Genomic DNA, 26,102 nt, shown 5'->3' with positions numbered 1-26,102 from the left:
GGAAATACTTAAAGGAAATAGTCTTGATTAAACACGTGAAGGGAGGATAAGTACAAAGATGGCTTCAAGGTTTTTGACTTCTGGTAATTTTGTGGAAAAAGGTAATATCATTCATCAAGATAGAACATATAGGATAAGCATGAAGATTCTGCTGTTGGACATTTTGAGTTTGAGATGCCTATTTAAATTGTCTAGAGATGTTGAAAACAGCTCTGGAACTTGGGATAGGCTTGTGGGGGCTGTGGTAGGGGGACACGGGCATGTAAATGCTTGAGTGAGCAAGAGAACAATTTGGGAATCATTATTATGTGTAGACAGTAGCTGAAATCAAGGATGTGAACTAAAGTGCTCAAAACTGCGATGAGGGTAAGGAGAAGATAGCTTATCCTTGGGAACACCATAGGAAAAGTGAGAGAGGAGGTAAGAGGAGAACAAGGAGTGAGTGGCCATGTGAAATCAAGAAAGAACTTTAAAAAGAAGTGTTTGGTGCTTGCTGGAAGTCAAATAAGAACAGGAAGAAACATCATTGTCAGTGATTGTTAGGAGGTTATGGGTGGTGTTAGCACTCAGATTTCCTAAAAAGAGGTGCCTTGGAGTATTTTTGTAGAGGGTGGAAAATTGAGAAAATGAAAATAATAGTGAATGAGACCTAATCATTCCAGAAGTGAAGATATTAGCTGTAGATAATGTAGATAAATAGGAGTTCCTTCTTTGGGGGACTTATTTCTTCCATTTGTCAGTCATTGACAGCAAGATTTCCCCAATATCCAATCCACTGGTGAGGAGGGCAAGGAGCACTCTTTGGGAAGGAAGAGTAGGATGAGACAGGGATGATGATGATGGTAATAACAGCTTTTGAACTGTAGTGCTGGAGAAGACTCTTGAGAGTCCCTTGTACTGCAGGGAGATCCAACCAGTCCATTCTAAAGGAGATCAATCCTGGGTGTTCATTGGAAGGACTGATGCTAAAGCTGAAGCTCCAATACTTTGGCCACCTCATGCAACAAGTTGACTCACTGGAAAAGACTCTGATGCTGGGAAAGGTTGGGGGCGGGAGGAGAAGGGGACGACCGAGAATGAGATGGCTGGATGGCATCACCGACTCTGTGGACATGAGTTTGAGTGAACTCCGGGAGTTGGTGATGGACAGGGAGGCCTGGCGTGCTGTGATTCATGGGGTCGCGGAGAGTCGGACACGACTGAGCGACTGAACTGAACTGAACTGAACTGAACCATGTACCACATGCAGATTTCAGATAATTTGCTCAAGCTATTATTTCTCATAGATACTGTGTGGTAAAGCTGGATTTGAACCTAATTAATCTGGAACCAGTATCTCTGCACTAGATAGTAAGAAGCAGGAAGAGGGAATCGGTATAAAGAGTGGCTAGTACCAGAGTTCCATGTCCATCTTATCTCTACCCTGTTTCTTCCGAGAAAATTCATAGTCCTTTGCTGGCTTCTGCCTTCCAAAATGCCTGCTGTGATAAGGGTCAGGAACCTGCTTGCTTGTTTTCTTTTCTACTAGTAACTACCCCTTGTGGTTTCCTTCAAGAGTTTTTCTTGGCTTATTTGAGATTTTCTAAATGGATTTTTTATTGCTAAAAATAAGGAAATAAATGTATTTAAAAGACTGTCAGTATGCTTATGAAAAGGTAGAGTTATTCTTATGTTATAATAATACCCCTTTTGTATTCATAAAGCTAGTTTTGAAGCTTGTCAGTTTTGAACATTTAATTCCTAAAGGAAGGTTTCTGGGATGGGATTATGGCTTCTTTGGTATAGATTTGGGGAGAGGAGAAGAAATGGGGTAATGTCTGAAGATACCAGTCAAGGAAGCCAGTGCTGTGGCATGAGATGGCAGCAGGAATGAATGAAGGAAGGGAGTTCAGAGGATTAATACTTGACTCTGCCTCCCCTTGGCTGTTACTGCTGCTGCTGCTGCTAAGTCACTTCAGTCGTGTCCGACTCTGTGTCCGACTCTGTGTGACCCCACAGACGGCAGTCCACCAGGCCCCCCCCGTCCCTGGGATTCTCCAGGCAAGAACACTGGAGTGGGTTGCCATTTCCTTCTCCAATGTGTGAAAGTGAATGTGAAGTCGCTCAGTCATGTCTGACTTGTAGCGACTCCATGGACTGCAGCCCACCAGGCTCCTCCGTCCATGGGATTTTCTAGGCAAGACTACTGGAGTGGCTTGCCATTGCTACCCATGACCAATCAGTTTGTGGCAACATGGGCTCTATGGAACAGAGAGTAAAGTTCCAAGTAAGGGCATTGGGTACCTTGAGTGAGTTTCTGTAAATACCAGACCTCCAGGTTGGATAGGTTAGGTGTAGCCATCTCTGTTAATAATTTTCGTATTTTTAAAAATTGAGGTGTGTTGTTTCTTTGGTTTTATAGTTACCAGTATGAAAGATCATTAACAGTAATGACAGTTTCATTGTACATACATTTTTAAATATAAGGAAGATGACTTGCGAAGAATTTCTAAATCTGAAAAAGTTTCCAAAATGAAATGTTTACAGTGACAGTTTTTTTCTTTTTTACTCAGTTTTGATTTTTCCACACCGTATTTTGCTTTTCTATTTTTGTCTATTCATACTTTGATTTTGTCTATTTCCAGCCTCAAATTCAAGGCATCTGTTTTCATACTGGTTTCTGCCCTTATGGTATGGTTATATATACATAGCATTAAATTTCTGAGGAGAAAGAAATCATAATCTATATACTTAAGGAGATATGAATTATATATATATATATGCACAAATATACATATAAGAGGTGAATGGTATTACTCGGACCATATTTATTTCTTCTTAATGTCCTAAATTGCTTAGATTGGTAAAAAGAACACACTGGGTATGATGGATGGAAAAATATGGAGAACAGTAAGCAGTCATATCTCTATCAAATTTTTTAGATCAAAAGCAAGATCCATATTAATTTATATCTCTAATCTATGTTCAGAATATGGTCCACTAGAGAAAGGAATGGCAAACCACTTCAGTATTCTTGCCTTGAGAACCCCATGAACAGTATGAAAAGGCAAAAAGATAGGACACTGAAGGATGAACTCCCCAGGTCGGTAGGTGCCCAGTATGCTACTGGAGATCAGTGGAGATAACTCCAGAAAGAATGAAGGGATGGAGCCAAAGCAAAAACAATACCCGGGTGTGGATGTGACTGGTGATAGAAGCAAGGTCCGATGCTGTAAAGAGCAATATTGCATAGGAACCTGGGATGTTAGGTCCATGAATCAAGGCAAACTGGAAGTGGTCAAACATTAGATGGCAAGAGTGAACGTCGACATTCTGGGAATCAGCTAACTAAGATGGACTGGAATGGGTGAATTTAACTCAGATGACCATTATATCTACTACTGTGGGCAGGAATCCCTTAGAAGAAATGGAGTAGCCATCATGGTCAACAAAAGAGTCTGAAATGCAGTACTTGGATGCAGTCTCAAAAATGACAGAATGATCTCTGTTCGTTTCCAAGGCAAACCATTCAATATCACGGTAACCCAAGCCTATGCCCCAACCAGTAATGCTGAAGAAGCCGAAGTTGAATGGTTCTATGAAGACCTACAAGATCTTTTAGAACTAACACCCAAAAAAGATGTCCTTTTCATTATAGAGGACTGGAATGCAAAAGTAGGAAGTCAAGAAACACCTGGAGTAACAGGCAAATTTGGCCTTGGAGCATGGAATGAAGTAGGGCAAAGGCTAATAGAGTTTTGCCAAGAGAACGCACTGGTCATAGCAAACACCCTCGTCCAAAAACACAAGAGAAGACTCTACACATGGACTTCACCAGGTGGTCAACACTGAAATCAGATTGATTATATTCTTTGCAGCCAAAGATGGAGAAGCTCTATACAGTCAGCAAAAACAAGACCGGGAGCTGACTGTGGCTCAGATCATGAACTCCTTATTGCCAAATTCAGACTTAAATTGAGGAAAGTAGGGAAAACCACTAGACCATTCAGATATGACCTAAATCAAATCCTTGTGATTATACAGTGGAAGGGAGAAATAGATTTAAGGGACTAGATCTGATACAGAGTGCCTGATGAACTATGGACAGAGGTTCGTGACAATGTACAGGAGACAGGGATCAAGATCATCCCCATGGAAAAGAAATGCAAAAAAGCAAAATGGCTGTCAGGGGAGGCCTTACAAATTACTGTGAAAAGAAGAGACGCAAAAAGCAAAGGAGGAAAGGAAAGATATAAGCATCTGAATGCAGAGTTCCAAAGAATAGCAAGGAGAGATAAGAAAGCCTTCCTTAGTGATCAATGCAAAGAAATAGAGGAAAACAACAGAATAGGAAAGACAAGAGATCTCTTCAAGAAAATTAGAGATACCAAGGGAACATTTCATGCAAAGATGGGTTCGATAAAGGACAGAAATGGTACAGATCTAACAGAAGCAGAAGATATTAAGAAGAGGTGGCAAGAATACAGAGAACTGTACAAAAAAGATCTTCATGACCAGATAATCACGATGGTGTGATCACTGACCTAGAGCCAGACATCCTGGAATGTGAAGTCAAGTGGGCCTTAGAAAGCATCACTACGAACAAAACTAGTGGAGGTGATGGAATTCCAGTTGAGCTATTTCAAATCCAGTAAGATGACGCTGTGAGAGTGCTGCACTCAATATGTCAGCAAATTGGGAAAACTCAGCAGTGGCCGCAGGACTGGAAAAGGTCATTCTTCATTCCAATCCCAAAGAAAGGCAATGCCAAAGACTGCTCAAACTACCGCACAATTGCACTCATCTCACATGCTAGTAAAGTCATGCTCAAAATTCTCCAATCCAGGCTTCAGCAATACGTGAACTGTGAACTTCCAGATGTTCAGGCTGGTTTTAGAAAAGGCAGAGGCACCAGAGATCAAATTGCCAACATCCACTGGATCATCAAAAAAGGAAGAGAGTTCCAGAAAAACATCTATTTCTCCTTTTGACTCTGCCAAAGCCTTTGAGTGGATCACAATAAACTGTGGAAAATTCTGAAAGAGATGGGAATACCAGACCATCTGACCTTGTCTCTTGAGAAACCTGTATACAGGTCAGGAAGCAACAGTTAGAACTGGACATGGAACAACAGACTGGTTCCAAATAGGAAAAGGAGTACGTCAAGGTTGTATATTGTCACCCTGCTTATTTAACTTCTATGCAGAGTACATCATGAGGAATGCTGGGCTGGAAGAAGCACCAGCTGGATTCAAGATTGCCGAGAGAAATATCAATAACCTCAGATATGCAGATGACACCACCCTTATGGCAGAAAGTGAAGAGGAACTCAAAAGCCTCTTGATGAAAGTGAAAGAGGAGAGTGAAAAAGTTGGCTTAAAGCTCAACATTCAGAAAACGAAGATCATGACATCTGGTCCCATCACTTCATGGGAAATTGATGGGGAAACAGTGGAAACAGTGTCAGACTTTATGTTTTTGGGCTCCAAAATCACTGCAGATGCTGATTGCAGCCATGAAATTAAAAGATGCTTGCTCCTTGGAAGGAAAGTTATGACCAACCTAGATAGCCTATTTAAAAGCAGAGATGTTAACTTTGCCAACAAAGGTCCATCTAGTCAAGGCTATTGGTTTTTCCCGTGGTCATGTATGGATGTGAGAGTTGGACTGTGAAGAAAGCTGAGTGCTGAAGAATTGATTCTTTTGAACTGTGGTGTTGGAGAAGACTCTTGAGAATCCCTTGGACTGCAAGGAGATCCAACTAGTCCATCCTAAAGGAGATCAGTCCTGGGTGTTCATTGGAAGGACTGATGTTGAAGCTGAAACTCCAATACTTTGGCTACCTCATGCAAAGAGTTGACTCACTGGAAAAGACCCTAATGCTGGGAAGGAGGAGAAGGGGACAACAGAGGATGAGATGGCTGGATGGCATCACCGACTTGATGGCCATGGTTTGGATAGACTTCGGGAGTTGGTGATGGACAGGGAGGCCTGGCATGCTGTGGTTCATGGGGTCGCAAAGAGTCAGATATGACTGAACGAGTGAACTGAACTGATCTGAATCCATGTTAGTTCCTCTCAAGTCAGACACACGTAAACCAATCCAGCAGTCCCTTAAAATAGGGGGTTGCTGTTCATTTCTAACTATAGTTCCTTTTCTGAGGTGCTACTCTCTTTTCTTAGTTCAAAGAGTACAAACAGTCTCTTTCAATAATAAAGCATCTTCATGTGTCAACAGAAATGTACATTTAATGAGTATGTTAATTTGGCAGCAAATAATTAAATAAGGTTAAATCCCCAGTCTTGAAGAGTTTTATCAGCATGCTTTTGTCTGTACTTGTTAATGTTTTCTCCTTGTAAGTATGCCTCCATATCGTATTTAAAAAAAAAACAAACCAAGACTCCTTCTGTCAGAGAGCACCTTGCAACTACTAGTGAACTCTCACATAGGAGTTCACAAGATTGTCTTTTGGGCCTTCTTTTTTTAAGAAAACACACGCACTTTGACTCAGGACAGTGAATTTAATAGCCTTTTTTTGTTAGAGGACAGAAAGCAAGGTGGCATATTAGAAAAAGTGCAATTAGAAGTTAGAAGCCTCTTAGCCAAATGGGTGATATCGGCAAAGTTACCTAACGTCACGGAACCTGAGTTTCCTCGTGTGTAAAGTGGGGAACAATACCTACCTCATAGGACATTTGAGAGGATTACATGTGATAACAGATATTGAAGTGCTTAGCATATAATGGGTAGCCAATAAATGTTGGCATCTAGCTCCTTTCTTTCTTTGGTTCCCCCTGTTCCATGCCTTATCTTGAGTTTAATTCCTGCCTTTTTATTGTTTCCCAAATTTGTTCATTTCTTTTGCATTTTCATAATTGAGTAACTTCATTATCTTACCCAAACATTGTCTCTCTTACCTGAAGAAAAGCTGAGGAACCAGGTAAATTTTGTGTTAGGTATTCACATAAAAATTTTATTGAAGATGATTAGCATATCCTTCTATATATATTTTATATGCTGTTTTCAAAGATGTTTTTACTGTTAACACTATAAATATGGTTATAGTGCTATATATATACTTTTAACCTTATCTCTTAAACAAATCTATTTTCCTTTAAAATAGTTTAATATTGAAAAGAATTTTAGCATGGTGTGTATATGTTATATGATTGCTCTTTGGAGGAGAGATGAAAATACATGTATAGTGTATATAGTTTAATTTTGTTCAGTGTATTGAATGATTATTCATTCCTGTTTAGTTAAAGTAGTTTAAAAAGTATTTTGTTCTAGGCACTGGGAATATGGCAGTGAACCAAACTGAATCTTTGCCTTTGAAAAGCTTGCTTTCTAAAGTGAAAAATTTTTTCATACATAAAAGTTTTTATAATGCATTTTCTTTGCTCATACATACATTTATACCATGCATCAAAAAGTTCTTATTGTAAAATAGAATATTATATTTTGGGAGACTCTTTGAAGCTACAGCTCAAATATTTGTGTCCCAAGATTTATTAATATCAAATTTCAACATTTTTATATCAAATATTGCTTTCATTACATTTGCCACGTTCCACAAAGTAATGTTTTATTTGTTACTACGTAATTCTTTATATAAAATATACTTGTTTTGGAGGTGAAACATTGGCTTGCAGGTTGAAAGTATTTTTCATTTATTTGGTAAATATTTTTTGAGGACCTCCTATACTCCTAGGTTCTGTCTTAAACTAATCTAGTGTAGGAATTTAACCTCAGGTCCAGAGCCCAATTGTATTTGCTTTTCTTCATGCCATATATTAAAAGGTGGGGACCAGAACTGTGGAGATGAAGAGATTCATCAAGAGAATGAGGATTTATTTGGATTTAGATACTAGGAAGAGGTCATTACTGACCTTAAAGTGGTTGGAGGAAGAAAAGCTTATTATAGGAGGCTAAGGAAACACAGACTAATAAGGAAATTGAAATATCAAGAAGTGATTCTTCTTTGTATCATGGTAGTGAGTAGGAGGAAGATTTATGCATGGGCTAGAAAGTACCAGAAACTAGGGAAGGAAACTTCAAAATAAAGGATATATATTTAAGGGTTGTAAGAGAGAGCAAGAGTTTAGGGATCAAGTGATTAAATACTGTGAAGAGAGAAGATAATTGAAACTGTAAAATGCCAGAGAAACCAAAGAAGATAGTTATGGACTTAAGTGAAAGGGGATTTGGCTTAGAAGAGTAAAGAGAAAACTTCATTTGATAGAATAGGAAAAGATGAGAATGAATGAAAATAAGAGTATTTTAAGATGGAGAAAGTGAAAGTGGAAGAAAAGCTGTGACCAACCTAGACATCACATTAAAAAGCAGAGACATAACTTTGCTGACAAAGGTCCATCTAGTCAAAGATGTGATTTTTCCAGTAGTTGTGTATGGATGTGAGAGTTGGGTCATAAAGAAAGCTGAGCACTGAAGAATTGATGCTTTTCAACTGTGGTGTTGGAGAAGACTCTTGAGAATCCCTTGGACTACAGAGAGATCCAACTGGTCCATCCTAAAGGAAATCAGTCCTGAATATTCATTGAAAGGACTGATGCTGAAGTTGAAACTCCAATCCTTTGGCCACCTGATGTGAAGAACTGACTCATTTGAAACGCATCCCTGAGACTGGGAAAGATTGAAGGTGGGAGAAGGGGATGACAGAGGATGAGATGGTTGGATAGCATCACCAACTTGATGGCTATGAGTTTGAGCAAGCTCTGAGAATTGGTGATGGACAGGGAAGCCTGGCGTGCTGCAGTCCATGGGGTCGCAAAAATGACTGAGCGACTGAACTGAACTGAAGATGGAGAAATGGGATGGTTATGATCACTCCCACAAGATAGCCTTTAATCTTCTCTTAAAGTAGAAGGTAGGGTCATTTGCTGAAAGGAATAAGGTGAGAGGGAGAGAGGAATTTAAAAGGGGGAGAATGTTCTGCCATGGAAACATACTTGGAAATCAGTGAGTTCAAGCAGTGACACCTTAGTTGAGATTAGCATAGATGTTACAGTGTTCAGCAGTATCCTAATGTTCTGTAGCAGGAGTTGGCAGAGTATAATCTGAGGACCACATGTAGCCTGTGAGCTGTGAATACTTTTTATATTCATAAAGGATTAAAAAAACTGAAGAGACAAGATTGTGTGAGAGAGACCACATGTGACATTTAAAGCCTGAAATATTTACTGTCTGGTCCCTTACAGAAAGATTACTGACCTTTGTTCTATAGCTCAGGACCAGAGGAAACAAATGAGAGTGTGACTCAGAGGTTGGAGCTGACATGTTGGACATGATCAAAGATCAGGGTGTGATAATGTAAGGGATACTAGTTACGGAGATTTGGTGGGGGTGGACAGTTGGGTGCAGGTTAATAGGGAGTAAAGTAAAGCCAGAAGATAGCTAATAAATTGGATGAAAACGAAGAGGGCTTGTGACTAAGTCTTATAATGAGAATGAAAAGCATGATCAGTTGGTATGAAGCAAAAATGACAGATAAGGGAGCTGGATGTAGACAAGGGGAGCACAGTTGATTATCTTAGAGGTAGAAGAGCTTCACAAATTGTCTAATGATGAGATCAGGATGATGAAGCATCAGAAGTATGATCTTTCAATTCCCGAAGGTGATATCTGGGAGACTGTAAGAAGAACTAATGTGAATTATGTTGCTAGAGTTATTTGAAAAAAGTGGAAGTGAGCATGGAGTATGAATTAGATGATGATAAAGAGTTAAAAAGAGGCCAGTGTAAGTAGGTGAATTACTATAAGTAAGGAGAAGAGAAAAGAGAAGGCGGCAGTTAAGTGGTCTTACATTTGCCCTGGCAGCTGAGCTGTTCCACCCTCTTGACTTGGTGACTGATAGAGATAGATAAAAAGGCTGCAGGGAAGATGTGGTATTCCCCATAGAAGGTCAGTTTATACCTAGTCTTTGAGGATGGGAGAAGCCAAGTGGTAAATTCGTTTCAGGTTGTAAAATGTTGTTGTTGTTTGGTTGCTAAGTTGTCTTAGACTCTTTTGTGACCCCGTGAACTGTAGACTGCCAGGCTCCCCTGTCCGTGGGATTTCCCAGGCAAAGATACTGGAATGGGTTGCCATTTCTTCTCTAGGGGATCTTCCTGACCCAGGGATCAAACCCACGTCTCCTGCATTGAAGGTGGATTCTTTACCACTGAGCCACCAGGGAAGCCTTAAGTTGTAAAATGAAGCTCTCAAAATAAAATTGCAGTGCTTGATCACTCAGTCTTGTTTGACTCTTTGCAACCCATGGACTGTAGCCCGTCAGGCTCCTCTGTCCATGGAGATTGTCCAGGCAAGAATATTGGAGTGGGTTGCCACGCCCTCCTCCAGGGGATCTTCCCAACCCAGGGATTGAACCCAGGTTTCCCGAATTGCAGGCAGATTCTTTACCATCTGAGTCACTAGGGAAGCCCAAGAACACTGGAGTGGGTAGCCTATCCCTTCTCCAGGGCATCTTCCCGATCCAGGAATCGAACTGGGGTCTCCTGCATTGCAGGCAGATTCTTTACCAACTGAGCTACCAGGGACCAAATAAAAGTAGTTGATTTTTTTTTCATAGATGTATACAGAATCAGGGGGCTTCCCTGGTAGCTCAGCTCTTCCTGTAAAGACTTTTTGACATCAGTATTATTTACTAATTAAAATTCATTTTTTTGTACTAATGAAATTAAGGGATTAATACTAAAAATATCTTTTTACTTAACTGTGAATATACGTAAGAGTAACCTGGCAAGTACCCTTCATTTGAAATATTAAAGCTGTCTTGATTGGGCTGCAAGTAACAAATTCAAGTCATTTGGATATGATGGTCCTTCTGTGACCATGTTAATGTAGAGTCTATATTGTAGCTTATAAAACTTTACTATTAAATATACATATAGGGATATAATGTATTTTAGCCACTAAAAATCAAGTAGGGTGATTCCTTTGACCTTTAGAAGATGAAACAGGAGCCATTGTAGCTGCTTTATGTTTTTCTATATTGATGGGCAGAATTATTCCTATATATGGCATCATTGGATAGTATTTTCTGAAGGAAAAACTTTTATCTGCCAAGGAAAAACTTTTATCTGCCAAGGACTAGAAATATGAGAAACAGACAAAAGGTAAATTGATAAGAGTTTTTCAGTGTGCCAGGTAGTTTGAAGTTACTGGTTCTTATAAGAGCATCTTTATTTTTTCTAGAGAATCAGACTATTTCCTGATAATCTAAAATCTTAAATATCTGTAACTTGATTTTAAATGGTACCTTTATTTCAGGTGATTTTCAATGAGTAACCTTTGGAATATTTTTAAATATTGAGTTAAAGGTCTTTTGAATCAAGAAGAAAATACTTTAATTATGTCATTTACTTTAATCATATTTTTGTGTTGTGTGTTTTTTCCCTCAGTTCTTGTTACAAAGAATACCGCAAAAACACAGCCACCTCTTTCCAAGGCAGCTCAGCGCTCAATGCAGTCTCCACAGGACAGTGCTATAACATTACCAACACAAAAGAATAAGAAATCAGATCGGATTAAACCACCTGGATATCCTTCAGTCCCCAAGAAGGGAAGTTCTGTTAAGAATACCACAACAAGGAAAAAAGGCACACAGTCAGGAAGAAAGGTTAGTTGTATCTCCTACTAATTTCTATTATGGGTCTCTGTAGTGCCTTATTATTAAACATACAGTTTAGGATTTACTAAGAGTGACTGTGTGGATCACAATAAACTGTGGAACATTCTGAAAGAGATGGGAATCCCAGACCACCTGACCTGCCTCTTGAGAAACCAGGTCAGGAAGCAACAGTTAGAACTGATCATGGAACAACAGACTGGTTCCAAATAGGAAAAGGAGTACGTCAAGGTTGTATATTGTCACCCTGCTTATTTAACTTCTATGCAGAGTACATCATGAGGAATGCTGGGCTGGAAGAAGCACCAGCTGGAATCAAGATTGCCGGGAGAAATATCAATAACCTCAGATATGCAGATGACACCACCCTTATGGCAGAGAGTGAAGAAGAACTAAAAAGCCTCTTGATGAAAGTGAAAGAGGAGAGTGAAAAGTTTGGCTTGAAGCTCAACATTCAGAAAACAAAGATCATGGCATCTGGTCCCATCACATCAGGGGAAATAGATGGGGAAACAGTGGAAACAGTGTCAGACTTTATTTTTTGGGCTCCAAAATCACTGCAGATGCTGATTGCAGCCATGAAATTAAAAGACGCTTACTCCTTGGAAGGAAAGTTATGACCAACCTTGATAGCATATTAAAAAGCAGAGACATTACTTTGACAACAGAGGTCCGTCTAGTCAAGGCTGTGGTTTTTCCCATGGTCATGTATGGATGTGAGAGTTGGACTGTGAAGAAAGCTGATCGCCGAAGAATTGATGCTTTTGAACTGTGGTGCTGGAGAAGACTCTTGAGAGTACCTTGGACTGCAAGGAGATCCAACTAGTCCATTCTAGAGGAGATCAGTCCTGGGTGTTCATTGAAGGACTGATGCTGAAGCTGAAACTCCTATACTTTGGCCACCTCATGCGACGAGTTGACTCACTGGAAAAGAGTCTGATGCTAGGAGGGATTGGGGGCAGGAGGAGACGGGGACGACAGAGAATGAGATGGCTGGATGGTATCACCGACTCGATGGACATGAGTTTGAGTGAACTCCGGGAGTTGGTGATGGACAGGGAGGCCTGGCGTGCTGTGATTCATGGGGTCGCAAAGAGGCGGACATGACTGAGCGACTGAACTGAACTGAAGAGTGTTATATGGGCTTCCCACATGGCTCAGTGGTAAAGAATCCACCTGTCAACAAAGGAGACGTGGGTTTGATCCCTGGGTTGGGAAGATCCCCTTGATAAGGAAATGGTAGCCCACTCAAGTATTCTTGCCTGGAAAATCCCATGGTCAGAAGAGCCTGGTGGGCTCAAAAGATTTGGACACAACTTAGCGACTGAACAACAGCAAGAGTATTATGACACCCTTGAGGAATGTACCAAGAGTGTATAAGGCTTTTTAACAAGGGGGAATGGGGAGAGAAAGGGGTTGGGATTTTGGGACTAGCAGATGTAAACTGTTATATATAGGATCCAAATACATCTTGTCTGTAAGAAACATACTCTTTAGTATAAAGGTGTAGAATCTTGGATAAACTTAAGACTGAATAGTGTTTGACCTCTTCAAAGCCACACTGAAAATACTGCATGGGTGTATTTATCTTTGGGGCAGTTTATTTAAAACTCAGTATACTTTAAAAGGGCTTCCCTGGTGGCTCAGCAGTGAAGAATTTGCCTGCCAGTGCAGGAGATGCAGGTTCGATCCCTCAGTCAAGAAGACCCTCAGAGAAGATACTGGGAGAAGGCAAGTATTCTTGCCTGGGAATTCCCTTAGACAGAGGAATCTGGCAGGCTATAGTCCATGGGGTCGAAAAAGAGTCAGACACAGCTTAATGACTAAACAACAATACTTTAAAAATAACATAGTTTACTGTGCTACTGTGAACCCAGATAACGGTCACTAATTTAAACAAAGAAAAATCCAATAACACAGAGTGTTCTGCTTTTTCTCCTTTGTCCCTGCCTTTTAAATATCTCTATTATTACCTTTGCTAGGCGCAAGGTCCTCTTTTCTGATACTGGAGAGTCTTGTTTGAAGTTAGCTCCTAGAAAACGCCAAGAGCTGATATAATATAAACCACTAGTGATTTTTAACAATACCCAGAAGACATTTGTTCTTACATACAGTGGACGTAATTCTGTATGGACTTTAGCAAGCCACTTTTAATTTTGTCAACATTATCATGTGTAATATGGAGTAATGCAGGCTAGATACAGTAAAAACCCAGATGAATGACTGCTTTCTGAAGACAAACTGTCCTCTGCCTTGTTGAGGTTCCCCAACCTCATTTGATGAATTGCTGAATTAGATTTCCAGAGTGTATAAAACTTACATGTGTGCATGCTCAGTTGTGTCTTGACTCTTTGAGACCCTATGAACTGTAGCCCGCCAGGCTCCTCTGTCCATGGCATTCTCCAGGCAAGAATACTGGAGTGGATTGTTATTTCTTCCTCCAGGGGATCTTCCCGACCCAGGGACCCTGCATCGCTTGCATTAGCAGGCAGATTCTTTACCACTGAGCCACCTGGGAAGCTAAAAAACAAAAAAACAACAAACAAAACACAGGTTTTGCATAGTAACTATTTTGGCTAAGGTATGACTAGGTGGAGCAGGGATAGCATTGGGAATCCCAGCCTTTTGGTCTCTTCCTCTCCTACTTGACTAGCTTATGGACCCTCTTAGCACAGTTTGAAAAGTACTACAATTTGTAACAGAGAAATTTCCATCCCAAAGGACTTCTGACCACTGATCATTTGTGGACCAGTGATGCCAATGATTTTCTGACCTGCTTATCTAGGAATTTTTTCTTTTTTAACAGGAAAAATGTATTCCTGTCATTTGCTCCACATCTTCAACTTCTCTAAATGCATTGGCCAGAGACCGTGGTAACATTTCATATGATAAGGATGTTGTCCCTGGATCATCTAAGATAGTGATGTCTACAGGTAAATTAGTATTTTTAGGAGTATAAAATTAATACTTTTGTTGTATTCAATGTCTTTGAAGTCCTGAAAATAAAATAAGAGGGAGAGAAGATGATAATAAGCATTTCTTTGAGCATTTTTCATATTAAAATATTTTGAAATTCTAGTTGTTTATTTTGATGTTAAGGAAAAACATGAGTCTGTTTAAATACATGAGTCACTTGAAAATTCAGCATCCTTAAGGTATTTTATCCCTCTTGGTAAAATTTATAACATTTACATTATTGTCAGATCTGTTCTTGTTTTCCCATTATCTCATTTCACAATTTGTCTTTTTGTCTTGTATATATTTTTAAAGCTACCTCAAACCTTTTTAAAATGCCTTTTAAAATTTTCACAGATCCTTGCCTGTCAAGGGACATGATGACTTTAAATTGCTCCTTGCTGTGTAAAGAATGTGAAATGACAGGCACCCAAACTAATTAATCCCTTTGATTTGTCATTTTCTGCAGATTTCCTTATTCCTTTCCTTTTTTTTTATAGCAAGTTTTATTGCTTCCTCTCCTAGATTCTTAATTATCTCTCTCTTACATTCTTCTCTTCCCTAGACTTTTCCCCTCAATTTTTCTTTTCTTACTAAAAAGAAATTATACTTTAATTTCTTGAAATAGGTATCACTTTTAAAAATTATTATTGTTACATTTCCCATTTTGTTACTTTATTATTTCTGATTTTTAGTCCATTAGCTGGTGAGACTGACTGAATGAGTATAAACATTGAAATCATTGTTTAGCTCATTTGTGCTCAGTAGAACTTTGTCCAGGCCATCAGTACCTCAGGTTGTTTTTAGTACGTGATATTTCTATGGCAGGATTGATCCTTCTTCTGGCTGTTGCCATAAAGTTGAGAATTATCATATATTTCAACATGGTGAAAGTGAGATTAATGGGTTTTTATTGTACTAAATACAGACTTTGTATAGATGAAAATTTTGCAATAAAGCAGTGGAGAAAAATAACATACCTTTTGATTTAGGGGGACAGTATATTTTCTTTTTGGTAATAATCATATTACATTGTACGTTGATTACAATTTGATTCTCAGTGAAGAAAAATTAAGGAAACCTGACTGTGATTATAGGGTATTTACTTTTTATTATACTAAGGAAAGCATTTATTCTTAAAATTTTCTTTTGTGAACCTCAGCATGTATAGAAAGAACATTTTTATTTTCTTAAAATCAATGAAAAATTTTCTCCAGATCATTAGAACTTACTGTGACACATAAATTATGTGGTTACTTTAGAAAATACTGTATAATGAATAAATGCAATATTGTTGATTTAAAATAAATTCAGTCTGAAAGGAATGTGCTAACATGACCAGTTTTGAGAGAAAATTCTTGCACTGTGACTGCAGTAAAATATTCTTGTCTTTAAGCCATTTTTATATAATACAGGAATGTGCAAAGAATTGTTTTGTGATGCTACTAAAACTTCTATTGTTTCTATAATTAGTTTGGCCAGAAATCTAGAAAATTGAAGAAGCTTTTGGATTATTTCTTTCTATGTTTAATATATTTACACAATGTGAAACTATGTTTACATATTTTTAGGTAACAGAAATGATCATTGATATTAACTCTGTTTAGGTTCTCTTTGAGTGAAGTGTGGCTAATGGGATATATAGTGATTATGTAGTGTTTATGTTCCTTCTAACTAATCTCATTGTTTGTTATATCTATATACACACTTTTCATCAAGTCTGTGTCTATATAAACAAACATGGAAACTGTGGCCCTCACCTGGATCAGAAGAAAATCCAGCAGCTGCCAGACCACTTTGGCCCAGGCCCTGTCAATGTGGTGCTCCGGCGGACGGTGCAGGCCTTTGTGGATTGTGCCATTCAAAGTAAGACTGTTTTTGGATTCCTTAAACCAGATCATCGTGGAGGAGAAGTGATAACTGGTATGCACATCTAATCCTTTATCAGCTTTTGTTCTCTAATTGGATGTTAGGTTTCAAGAAGGCAAAGATTTTATAAAATACATAGATTATTTTCTAAATTTTTATTCTATTAATGATAATATTTGAATATTTATTTTGTTAATATATAGGATATTTATAATAATTATATGTTTATAGACTTTTAACCCTATTTTGAAAAGGTTAACTTTTAAAATAGACCAATGTCAGAGTAATACTGTAAATTGAGGTAAGAGATACAGATTTTTCCTTTTACCTTCTTTATTAAGCTCACTATAGATAAAGTGAGCTTTATATTAATATATTTTAATTTTTTTAGAAAACAGACTAATCTATAAGAATCTCTAAATAAAAATGTGATTCAAGAAGTGATTAAGGGATAAGATACATATGGCTTTCATGATTGTGTGATCAGATACTGCATTTGTACCCATGGAATGTTTGGAAGAGTAGAAAGTATTGTAGATCAGTGGGTTTCTATTGTTGTTGTTTACTTTATGAATATTTTTAAATGAGAATGCTTTTCTTAGTTCAGACTATTGTGTTTGAATGAGAGGAACTTAACATATAATTTAAGATTATTCCTTTATAAATTACAAAAATCACACATTAGACTTATGTTTTCTAAATTGATGGCTTTTTTTGTTGTTTATGTTATGGTTCTCATCTTTCTATTATGTGACTCTGACATCTTTTTTCCCCTTATAATAGCTGCATTTGATGGGGAAGTTCATTCCATCCAGCTGCCTCCAGTGAACAGTGCATCATTTGTTCTTCGCTTTCTTGAGAACTTGTGCCACAGCCTGCAGTGTGATAACCTTTTGAGTAGCCAGCCTTTTAGCCCTTATAGAGGTAATACTCATAGTCCTGAAGAGAGTGATCAAAATAAACCAGGTAAGAGAAAATGTAAAATTTTATACTGTGCTTCTATCTTACATTAGATTCTTCACTAACTTGAGAGTCTTGTATAATTCAGTTTTTCCTTGTGTCCTTCTTAAGGTAAATCTTTTGGCCACAGTGAACTATCTAGGCATGTATAATATATAGTTTTTTGTTCATTCAAAATGGAAAAGTAATTTCTTACTGTATTCATAATGAACTTGAGAATCAAAACCTCAAAGCTATTGGGTTGGCCAAAACCTTTGAGTTTTTCTGTAACATATTATGGAAAAACTGGAATGAACTTTTTGGCAGCCCAATATCTTTTTGGTTTGATTTGCATTTTCCTAGTGGCTAATGTTGAACATCTTTATGCTTATTGGCTATTTGTACATCATCTTTGGAGAAATGTGTATTCAAATCCTTTGCCCATTTTAATTGGATTATTTGTCTTTTCATTATACAGTCATTTTTATATTTGTTATATATGTATATATTTGTTATATATAAATATATAAGGAATTCTTTATATTCTGATTAAAAGTTCCATTCAGATATGTGCTTTGCTTATATTTTCTCCCATTCTGTGAGTTGTCTTTTCACTTTCTTAATGGTATCCTTTGAAGTAAAAAAGTTTTAATTGTGATGAAGTCCAATTTATCTATTTTTTCTTTAGTTTCTTGTACTTCTGTTGTCATACCTAGGAAAACATCGCTTAATATAAGTTCATAAGGTTTACTCCATGCTTTGCCCTATGTTGTGAGATGTAGGGGCCCAATTTCATTCCTTCACATGTGAAATCTAGTTGTTCATGCACTGTTTGTAAAAGGCCACTTTTTCCCTCTTGTCTTGACACCCTAGTCAAAAATGAGTTTGCTATAAATCAAGGGTTTATTTCTGGATTTTCTATTTCATTTATGTCTAGGTCTATCCTCATGAAAGTATTATACTGTGTTGATTACTGTAGCTTCTTGTAGTGAGTTTTGAAATTGGGAAGGATGAGTTTTCCAACTTTGTTCTCCTTTTTAAAGATTGTTTTGGCTGTTCTGAGTCCCTTGCATTTCTATATGAATTTTAGAATAAGCTTGACAGTTTCTGCAAAGAAACCAGCTGGGATTATAATAGGGACTGTATTGAATCTGTGGTTCAGTTTGGGAATAATTGCCGTATTAGTATTGAGTCTTCCAGTTCTTGAACATAGAATGTCTTTCCATTTATTTAGGTCTTTTTAAATTATTTCAACAGTCTGATATAGTTTTCATAGAGTACATCTGGCAGTTCTTTTGATAAATTCATCCATAAATATTTCATTCTTTTTTATGCTATTGTAAATAGAATTACTTTCTTAACTTAATTTTTGGCTTGTTTATTGCAAGTGTATAGAAATACAATTGATTTTTGTATGTTAATCTTATAGTCTATAACTTTGAATTTGTTTATTAGTTTTCATTGGGATTTCTGTATGTGTATGAATTCCTTAGGATTTTCTTAAAGTCTATTTTGTCTGATATTAGTATAGACATTTCATTACTGTTTGTGTGGTATATTTTTTTCCAAATCCTTGTATTTTCAACATTTTTGTGTATTTGAATTTAAAGTTTGTCTCTTGTAGTAAGTTTGTAACTGGAGCTTAAAAAAAATCCATTATGCCAATCTAATGTCTACTGGAGTGTTTATTTCATGTACGTTTAATATACTTACTGATAAGATAGGATTTACTTCTACCATTTGATATTTGTTTTCTATGTGTCTTTTTTGAGGGGGGAGTTCTTTTCCTCCATTATTGCCTTCTTTTGTTTTAAATAGATGTTTTCTTGTGTGCCATTTTAATTTCCTTGTTCTATTTATTATTTTTAATTAATTTTAGTTGGAGGCTAATTGCCTTACAACACTGCAGTGATTTTTGCCATACATTGACATGAATCAGCCATGGGTGTACATGTGTCCCACATACTGAACGCCCCTCCCACCTCCATCCCTATCCCTCAGAGTTGTCCCAGTTCATCAGCTTTGAGTGCCCTGTTTCATACATTGAACCTGGACAGGTGATCTATTTCACATATGGTAATATGCATGTTTCAATGTTATTCTCTCAAATCATCCCACCCTCGCCTTCTCCCACAGAGTCCAAAAGTCTGTTCTTTATATCTTGTGTCTCTTTTGCTGTCTCGGATATAGAGTCATCATTACCATCTTTCTAAATTCCACATATATGAGTTAATATACTGTATTGCTGTTTGTCTTTCTGACTTACTTCACTCTGTATAGTAGGCTCCAGTTCTGTCCACCTCATTAGAATGGATTCAAATGTGTTCTTTTTAATAGCTGAGTAATATTCCATTGTGTATATGTACCACAGCTTTCTTACCCATTCATCTGTTGATGGACATCTAGATTGCTTCCATGTCTTGGCTGTTGTAAATAGTGCTGCAGTGAACATTGGGGTACACATGTCTCTTTCAATTCTGGTTTCCTCGGTGTGTATGGACAGCAGTGGGATTGCTGGGTCGTATGGCGGTTCTATTTCCAGTTTTTTAAGGAATGCCCACACTGCTCTCCATATTGGCTATACTAGTTTGCATTCCCACCAACAGTGTAAGAGAGTTCCCTTTTTTCCACACCCTCTCCAGCATTTATTGTTCGTAGACTTTTTGATAGCAGCCACTCTGACATGAGATGGTACCTCTTGTGGTTTTGATTTGCAGTTCTCTGATAGTGAGTGATGTTGAGCATCGTTTCATGTGTTTGTTAGCCATCTGTATGTCTTTTTTGGAGCAATGTCTGTTTAGTTTTTTGGCCTATTTTTTGATTGGGTCGTTTATTTTTCTGGTATTGAGCTGCATGAGCTGCTTGTATATTTTTGAGAATAATTCTTTGCCAGTTGCTGCATTTGCTATTATTTTCTTCCATTCTAAAGGCTGTCTTTTCACCTTGCTTATAGTTTCCTTCGTTGTGTAAAAGATTTTAAGTTTAATTAGGTCCTGTTTGTTTATTTTTGCTTTTATTTCCATTACTCTGGGAGGTGGGTCATAGAGGATCCTGCTGTGATTTATGTCAGAGTGTTTTGCCTGTGTTTTCATCTAGGAGTTTTATAGTTTCTGGTCTTACATTTAGATCTTTAATCCATTTTGAGTTTATTTTTGTGTATGGTGTTAGAAAGTGTTCCAGTTTCATTCTTTTACAAGTGGTTGACTAGTTTTCCGAGCACCTACGTGTTAAAGAGATTGCCTTTTCTCCGTTGTAAATTCTTGCCCCCTTTGTCAAAGATAAAGTGTCCATGCTGCTGCTGCTAAGTCACTTCAGTCGTGTCCGACTCTCTGCGACCCCATAGATGGCAGCCCACCAGGCAAATAGGTGTGTGGATTTATCTCTGGGCTTTCTGTTTTGTTCCATTGATCTGTATTTCTGCCTTTGTGCCAGTACTATACTGTCCTGATGACTGTAGCTTTGTAGAATAGTCTGAAGTCAGGCAGGTTGATTCCTCCAGTTCCATTCTTCTTTCTCACGATTGCCTTGGCTGTTTGAGGTTTTTGTATTTCCATACAAATTGTGAAATTATTTGTTCTAATTCTGCGAAAAATACCATTGGTAGCTTGATAGGGATTGCACTGAATCTGTAGATTGCATACTCATTTTCACTATATTGATTCTTCCAATCCATGAACATGGTATATTTCTCCAACTATTTGTGTCATCTTTGATTTCTTTCACCAGTGTTTTATAGTTTTCTATATATAGGTCTTTTGTTTCTTTAGGTAGATCTATTCCTAAAATATTTTATTCTTTTCGTTGCAATGGTGAATGGAATTGTTTCCTTAATTTCTCTGTTTTCTCATTGTTAGTGTATAGGAATGCAAGGGATTTCTGTGTGTAAATTTTATATCCTGCAACTTTACTATATTCATTGATTAGCTCTAGTAATTTTCTGGTGGAATCTTTAGGGTTTTCTCTGTGGAGGATCATGTCATCTGCAAACAGTGAGAGTTTTACTTCTTCTTTTCCAATCCTTTTATGTCTTTTTCTTTATGATTGCTGTGGCCAAAACTTCCAAAACTATGTTGAATAGTAGTGGTGAGAGTGGGCACCCTTGTCTTGTTCCTGACTTTAAGGGAAATGCTTTCAGTTTTTCACCATTGAGGATAATGTTTGCTGTGGGTTTATCATATATGGCTTTTATTATGTTGAGGTTTATTCCTTCTATGCCTGCTTTCTGGGGCGTTTTTATCATAAATGCATGCTGAATTTTGTCAAAGGCTTTCTCTGCATCTATTGAGATAATTATGTGGTTTTTATCTTTCAGTTTGTTAATGTGGTGTATCACATTGATTGATTTGCAAATATTGAAGAATCATTGCATAGCTGGGATAAAGCCCACTTGGTCATGATGTATGATCTTTTTAATATGTTGTTGGATTCTGTTTGCTAGAATTTTGTTGAGGATTTTTGCATCTATGTTTATCAGTGATATTGGCCTGTAGCTTTTTTTTGTGTGTGTGGCATCTTTGTCTGGTTTTGGTATTAGGGTGAAGGTGGCCTCATAGAATGAGTTTGACAGTTTACCTTCCTCTACAATTTTCTGGAAGAGTTTGAGTAGAATAGCTGTTAGCTCTTTAAATTTTTGGTAGACTTCACCTCTGAAACCATCTGGTCCTGGGCTTTTCTATTTCATTGCTTGTGATGGGTCTGTTAAGATTTTCTGTTTCTTTCTGGTTTAGTTTGGAAAGGTTATACTTTTCTAAGAATTCATCCATTTCTTCCAAGTTGTCCGTTTTATTGTCATCTAGTTGCTGATGGTAGTCTCTTATGATCCTTTGTATATCTGTGTTGTCTGTTGTGATTTTCCACTTTAATTTCTAATTTTGTTGATTTGATTCTTCTCCCTTTTTTTCTTGATGAGTCTGGCTAAAGATTTGTCTATTTTATTTACCTTCTCGAAAAACCAGCTTTTAGTTTTGTTGGTTTTTGCTGTAGTCTCCTTTGTTTCTCTTTCATTTATTTCTGCCCTAATTTGTATGACTTTTTTTTTTCTTCTACTAACTCTGAGGTTCTTCTTCTTTTTCTAGCTGCTTTAGGTGTAAAGTTAGGTTATTTATTTTATTTTTCTCTTGTTTCTTGAGGTAAGCATGTATTGCTATGTTCTTCCCCTTAGCACTGCTTTTACTGAATCCATAGGCTTTGGGTTGTCGTGGTTACATTTTCATTTGTTTCTATGCATATTTTCATTTCTTTTTTGATTTCATCTGTGATTTGTTGGTTATTCAAGGCATGTTGTTTAGCCTCCATTTTCTCCTGTAGTTGACATCTAATCTTATCTCATTGTGATCAGAAAAGATGCTTGAAATGATTTCAGTTTTTTTGAATTTATCAAGGCTAGATTTATGTCCCAGGATGTGATCTATCTTGGAGAATGTTCTGTGTGCACTTGAGAAAAAGGTGAAATTCATTGCTTTGTGGTGAAATGTCCTGTAGGTATCAATTAGGACTAACTGGTCCATTGTATCATTTAAAGATTGTGTTTCCTTGCTAATTTTCTGTTTGGTTGACCTATCCATATGTGTGAGTGGTGTATTAAAGTCTCCCACTATTATTGTGTTACTGTTAATTTCCCCTTTCATACGTGTTAGCCTTAGCCTTACATATTGCGTTGCTCCTATGTTGGGTGCATGTATGTTTATAATTGTTATATCTTCTTGGATTGATTCTTCGATCATTATGTAGTGTCCTTCTTTGTCTCTTTTCACGGCCTTTATTTCACAGTCTATTTTATCTGATATGAGTGTTGCTACTCCTGCTTTCTTTTGGTCTCCATTTGCATGAAGTATCTTTTTCCAGCCCTTCAGTTTCAGCCTGTGTGTGTCCCTTGTTTTGAGGTGGGTGTCTTGTAGACAGCATATATAGGAGTCTTGTTTTTGTATCCATTCAGCCAGTCTTTGTCTTTTGGTTGGGGCATTCAACCCATTGACATTTAAGGTAATTATTGATAAGTATGATCCCGTTGCCATTTACTTTGTTGTTTTGGGTTTGAGGTTATACACTTTTTCTGTTTCCTGTCTAGAGAAGATCCTTTAGCATTTGTTGAAGAGCTGGTTTGGTGGTGCTGAATTCTCTCAGCTTTTCCTTGTCTGTAAAGTTTTTGATTTCTCCTTCATATTTGAATGAGATATTTGCTCAGCGCAGTAGTCTGCATTGTAGGTTTTTTCTGTTTCATCACTTCAAGTATGTCCTGCCATTTCCTTCTGGCCTGAAAAGTTTCTATTGAAAGATCAGCTGTTATCCTTCTGTGTAACAAGATTATCCCCTTGTGTGTTATTGTTGCTTTTCCCTTACTACCTTTGCTATTTGTTCTTTGTGTTTGATCTTCGTTAACTTGATTAATATGTGTCTTGGGGTGTTTTGCCTTGGGTTTATCCTGTTTGGGACTCTCTGGGTTTCTTGGAGTTCTGTGGCTATTTCCTTCCCCATTTGAGGGAAGTTTTCAGCTATCATCTCCTGAAGTATTTTCTCATGCCCTTTCTTTTTGTCTTCTTCTTCTGGGACTCCTGTGATTCAAATGTTGGAGCGTTTACCATTGTCCCAGAGGTCTCTGAGGTTGTCCTCATTTCTTTTAATTCTTCTTTCCTCTCTGCTTTATTTATTTCCATCATTCTATCCTCCACCTCACTTATCCTGTCTTCTGCCTCAGTTATTCTACTATTGGTTCCCTCCAGAGTGTTTTCGATCTCAGTTAACTCAGCAGTGGCCACAGGACTGGAAAAGGTCAGTCTTCATTCCAATCCCAAAGAAAGGCAATGCCAAAGAATGCTCAAACTACCGCACAATTGCACTCATCTCACACGCTAGTAAAGTCATGCTCAAAATTCTCCAAGCCAGGCTTCAGCAATATGTGAACCATGAACTTCCAGATGTTCAAGCAGGTTTTAGAAAAGGCAGAGGCACCAGAGATCAAATTGTCAACATCCGCTGGATCATGGAGAAAGCAAGAGAGTTCCAGAAAAACATCTATTTCTGCTTCATTGACTATGCCAAAGCCTTTGACTGTGTGGATCACAGCAAACTGTGGAACATTCTGAAAGAGATGGGAATACCAGACCACATGACCTGCCTCTTGAGAAACCTGTATGCAGGTCAGGAAGCAACAGTTAGAACTGGACATGGAACAACAGACTGGTTCCAAATAGGAAAAGGAGTACGTCAAGGCTGTATATTGTCACCTTGCTTATTTAACTTCTATGCAGAGTACATCATGAGGAACGCTGGGCTGGAAGAAGCACAAGCTGGAATCAAGATTGCTGGGAGAAATATCAATAACCTCAGATATGCAGATGACACCACCCTTATGGCAGAAAGTGAAGAGGAACTCAAAGGCCTCTTGATGAAAGTGAAAGAGGAGAGTGAAAAGTTTGGCTTGAAGCTCAACATTCAGAAAATGAAGATCATGGCATCTGGTCCCTTCACTTCATGGGAAATAGATGGTGAAACAGTGGAAACAGTGTCAGACTTTATTTTTTTGGGCTCCAGAATCACTGCAGATGCTGATTGCAGCCATGAAATTAAAAGACGCTTACTCCTTGGAAGGAAAGTTATGACCAATCTAGATAGCATATTATAAAGCAGAAACATTACTTTGCCAACAAAGGTCCATCTAGTTAAGGCTATGGTTTTTCCTGTGGTCATGTATGGATGTGAGAGTTGGACTGTGAAGAAAGCTGATCACCGAAGAATTGATGCTTTTGAACTGTGGTTCTGGAAAAGACTCTTGAGAGTCCCTTGGACTGCAAGGAGATCCAACCAGTCCATTCTAAAGGAGATCAGTCCTGGGTGTTCATTGGAAGGACTGATGCTAAAGCTGAAACTGCAATACTTTGGCCACCTCATGCGACGAGTTGACTCACTGGAAAAGAGTCTGATGCTAGGAAGGCTTGGGGGTGGGAGGAGACTGGGACGACAGAGAATGAGATGGCTGGATGGCATCACCGACTCTGTGGACATGAGTTTGAGTGAACTCCGGGAGTTGGTGATGGACAGGGAGGCCTGGCGTGCTGTGATTCATGGGGTCTCAAAGAGTCAGACACGATTGAGTGACTGAACTGAACTGAACTGAACCGATTACATTATTCATTATTGATTGACTCTTGTTTATTTCTTCTAGGTCGTTGTTAAACATTTCTTGCATCTTCTCAATCCTTGTCTCCAGGCTGTTTATCTGTAACTCCATTTGGCTTTCAAGATGTTGGATCATCTTTACTGTCACTATTCTGAATTCTTTTTCAGGTAGACTCTCTATCTCCTTTTCTTTTCTTTGTTTTGGTGGGCATTTATCATGCTCCTTTACCTGCTGAATATTTCTTTGCCTTTTCACTTTGTTTAAATTTCTGTGTTTGGGCTGGCCTTTCTGTAGGCTGGAAGTTTGTGGGTCCTCTTTATTGTGGAGCTTGCTCCCTGTGAGTGGGGTGGGACTAGTGGCGTGTCAAAGTTTCTTGGTTAGGGGAAGTTGCATCTGTGTTCAGGTGGATGAAGCTGGATCTCTTCTCTCTGCAGTGCAATTAAGTGTCCAGTAGTGAGTTTTGGCTTGTCTATGGGTTTGGCTTGGCTTTGGGCAGCCTGTATTTTAATGCTCAGGGCCGTGTTTCTGCATTGCTGGAGAATTAGCGTGGTATATCTTGCTCTGGAACTTGTTGGCTCATGGGTGGAGCTTGGTTT

General features: G+C 38.1%; 1 protein-coding gene across 2 annotated transcripts in view; it reads left to right on the top strand.

The window, feature by feature from the left end:
* Positions 1-26,102, top strand: part of SCML2 (Scm polycomb group protein like 2) — a 121,897-nt gene that overhangs the window by 80,803 nt on the left and 14,992 nt on the right. For both annotated transcript variants that reach the window (XM_055393546.2, XM_088833773.1), the window contains 4 exons: positions 11,401-11,618; positions 14,434-14,560; positions 16,302-16,505; positions 17,235-17,417. In XM_055393546.2, coding sequence (XP_055249521.1) covers positions 11,401-11,618; positions 14,434-14,560; positions 16,302-16,505; positions 17,235-17,417 — 732 coding nt within the window. The remainder of the gene's footprint in view (positions 1-11,400; positions 11,619-14,433; positions 14,561-16,301; positions 16,506-17,234; positions 17,418-26,102) is intronic.

This window comes from Moschus berezovskii, chromosome X (genome assembly GCF_049115385.1).
Source record: "Moschus berezovskii isolate FMDL1 chromosome X, NW_MosBer_1.0, whole genome shotgun sequence".
Classification (NCBI taxonomy): Eukaryota; Metazoa; Chordata; class Mammalia; order Artiodactyla; family Moschidae; genus Moschus; species Moschus berezovskii.
Note: the sequence above shows the minus strand (reverse complement) of the source record. Positions and strands in the feature narration are given on the sequence as shown.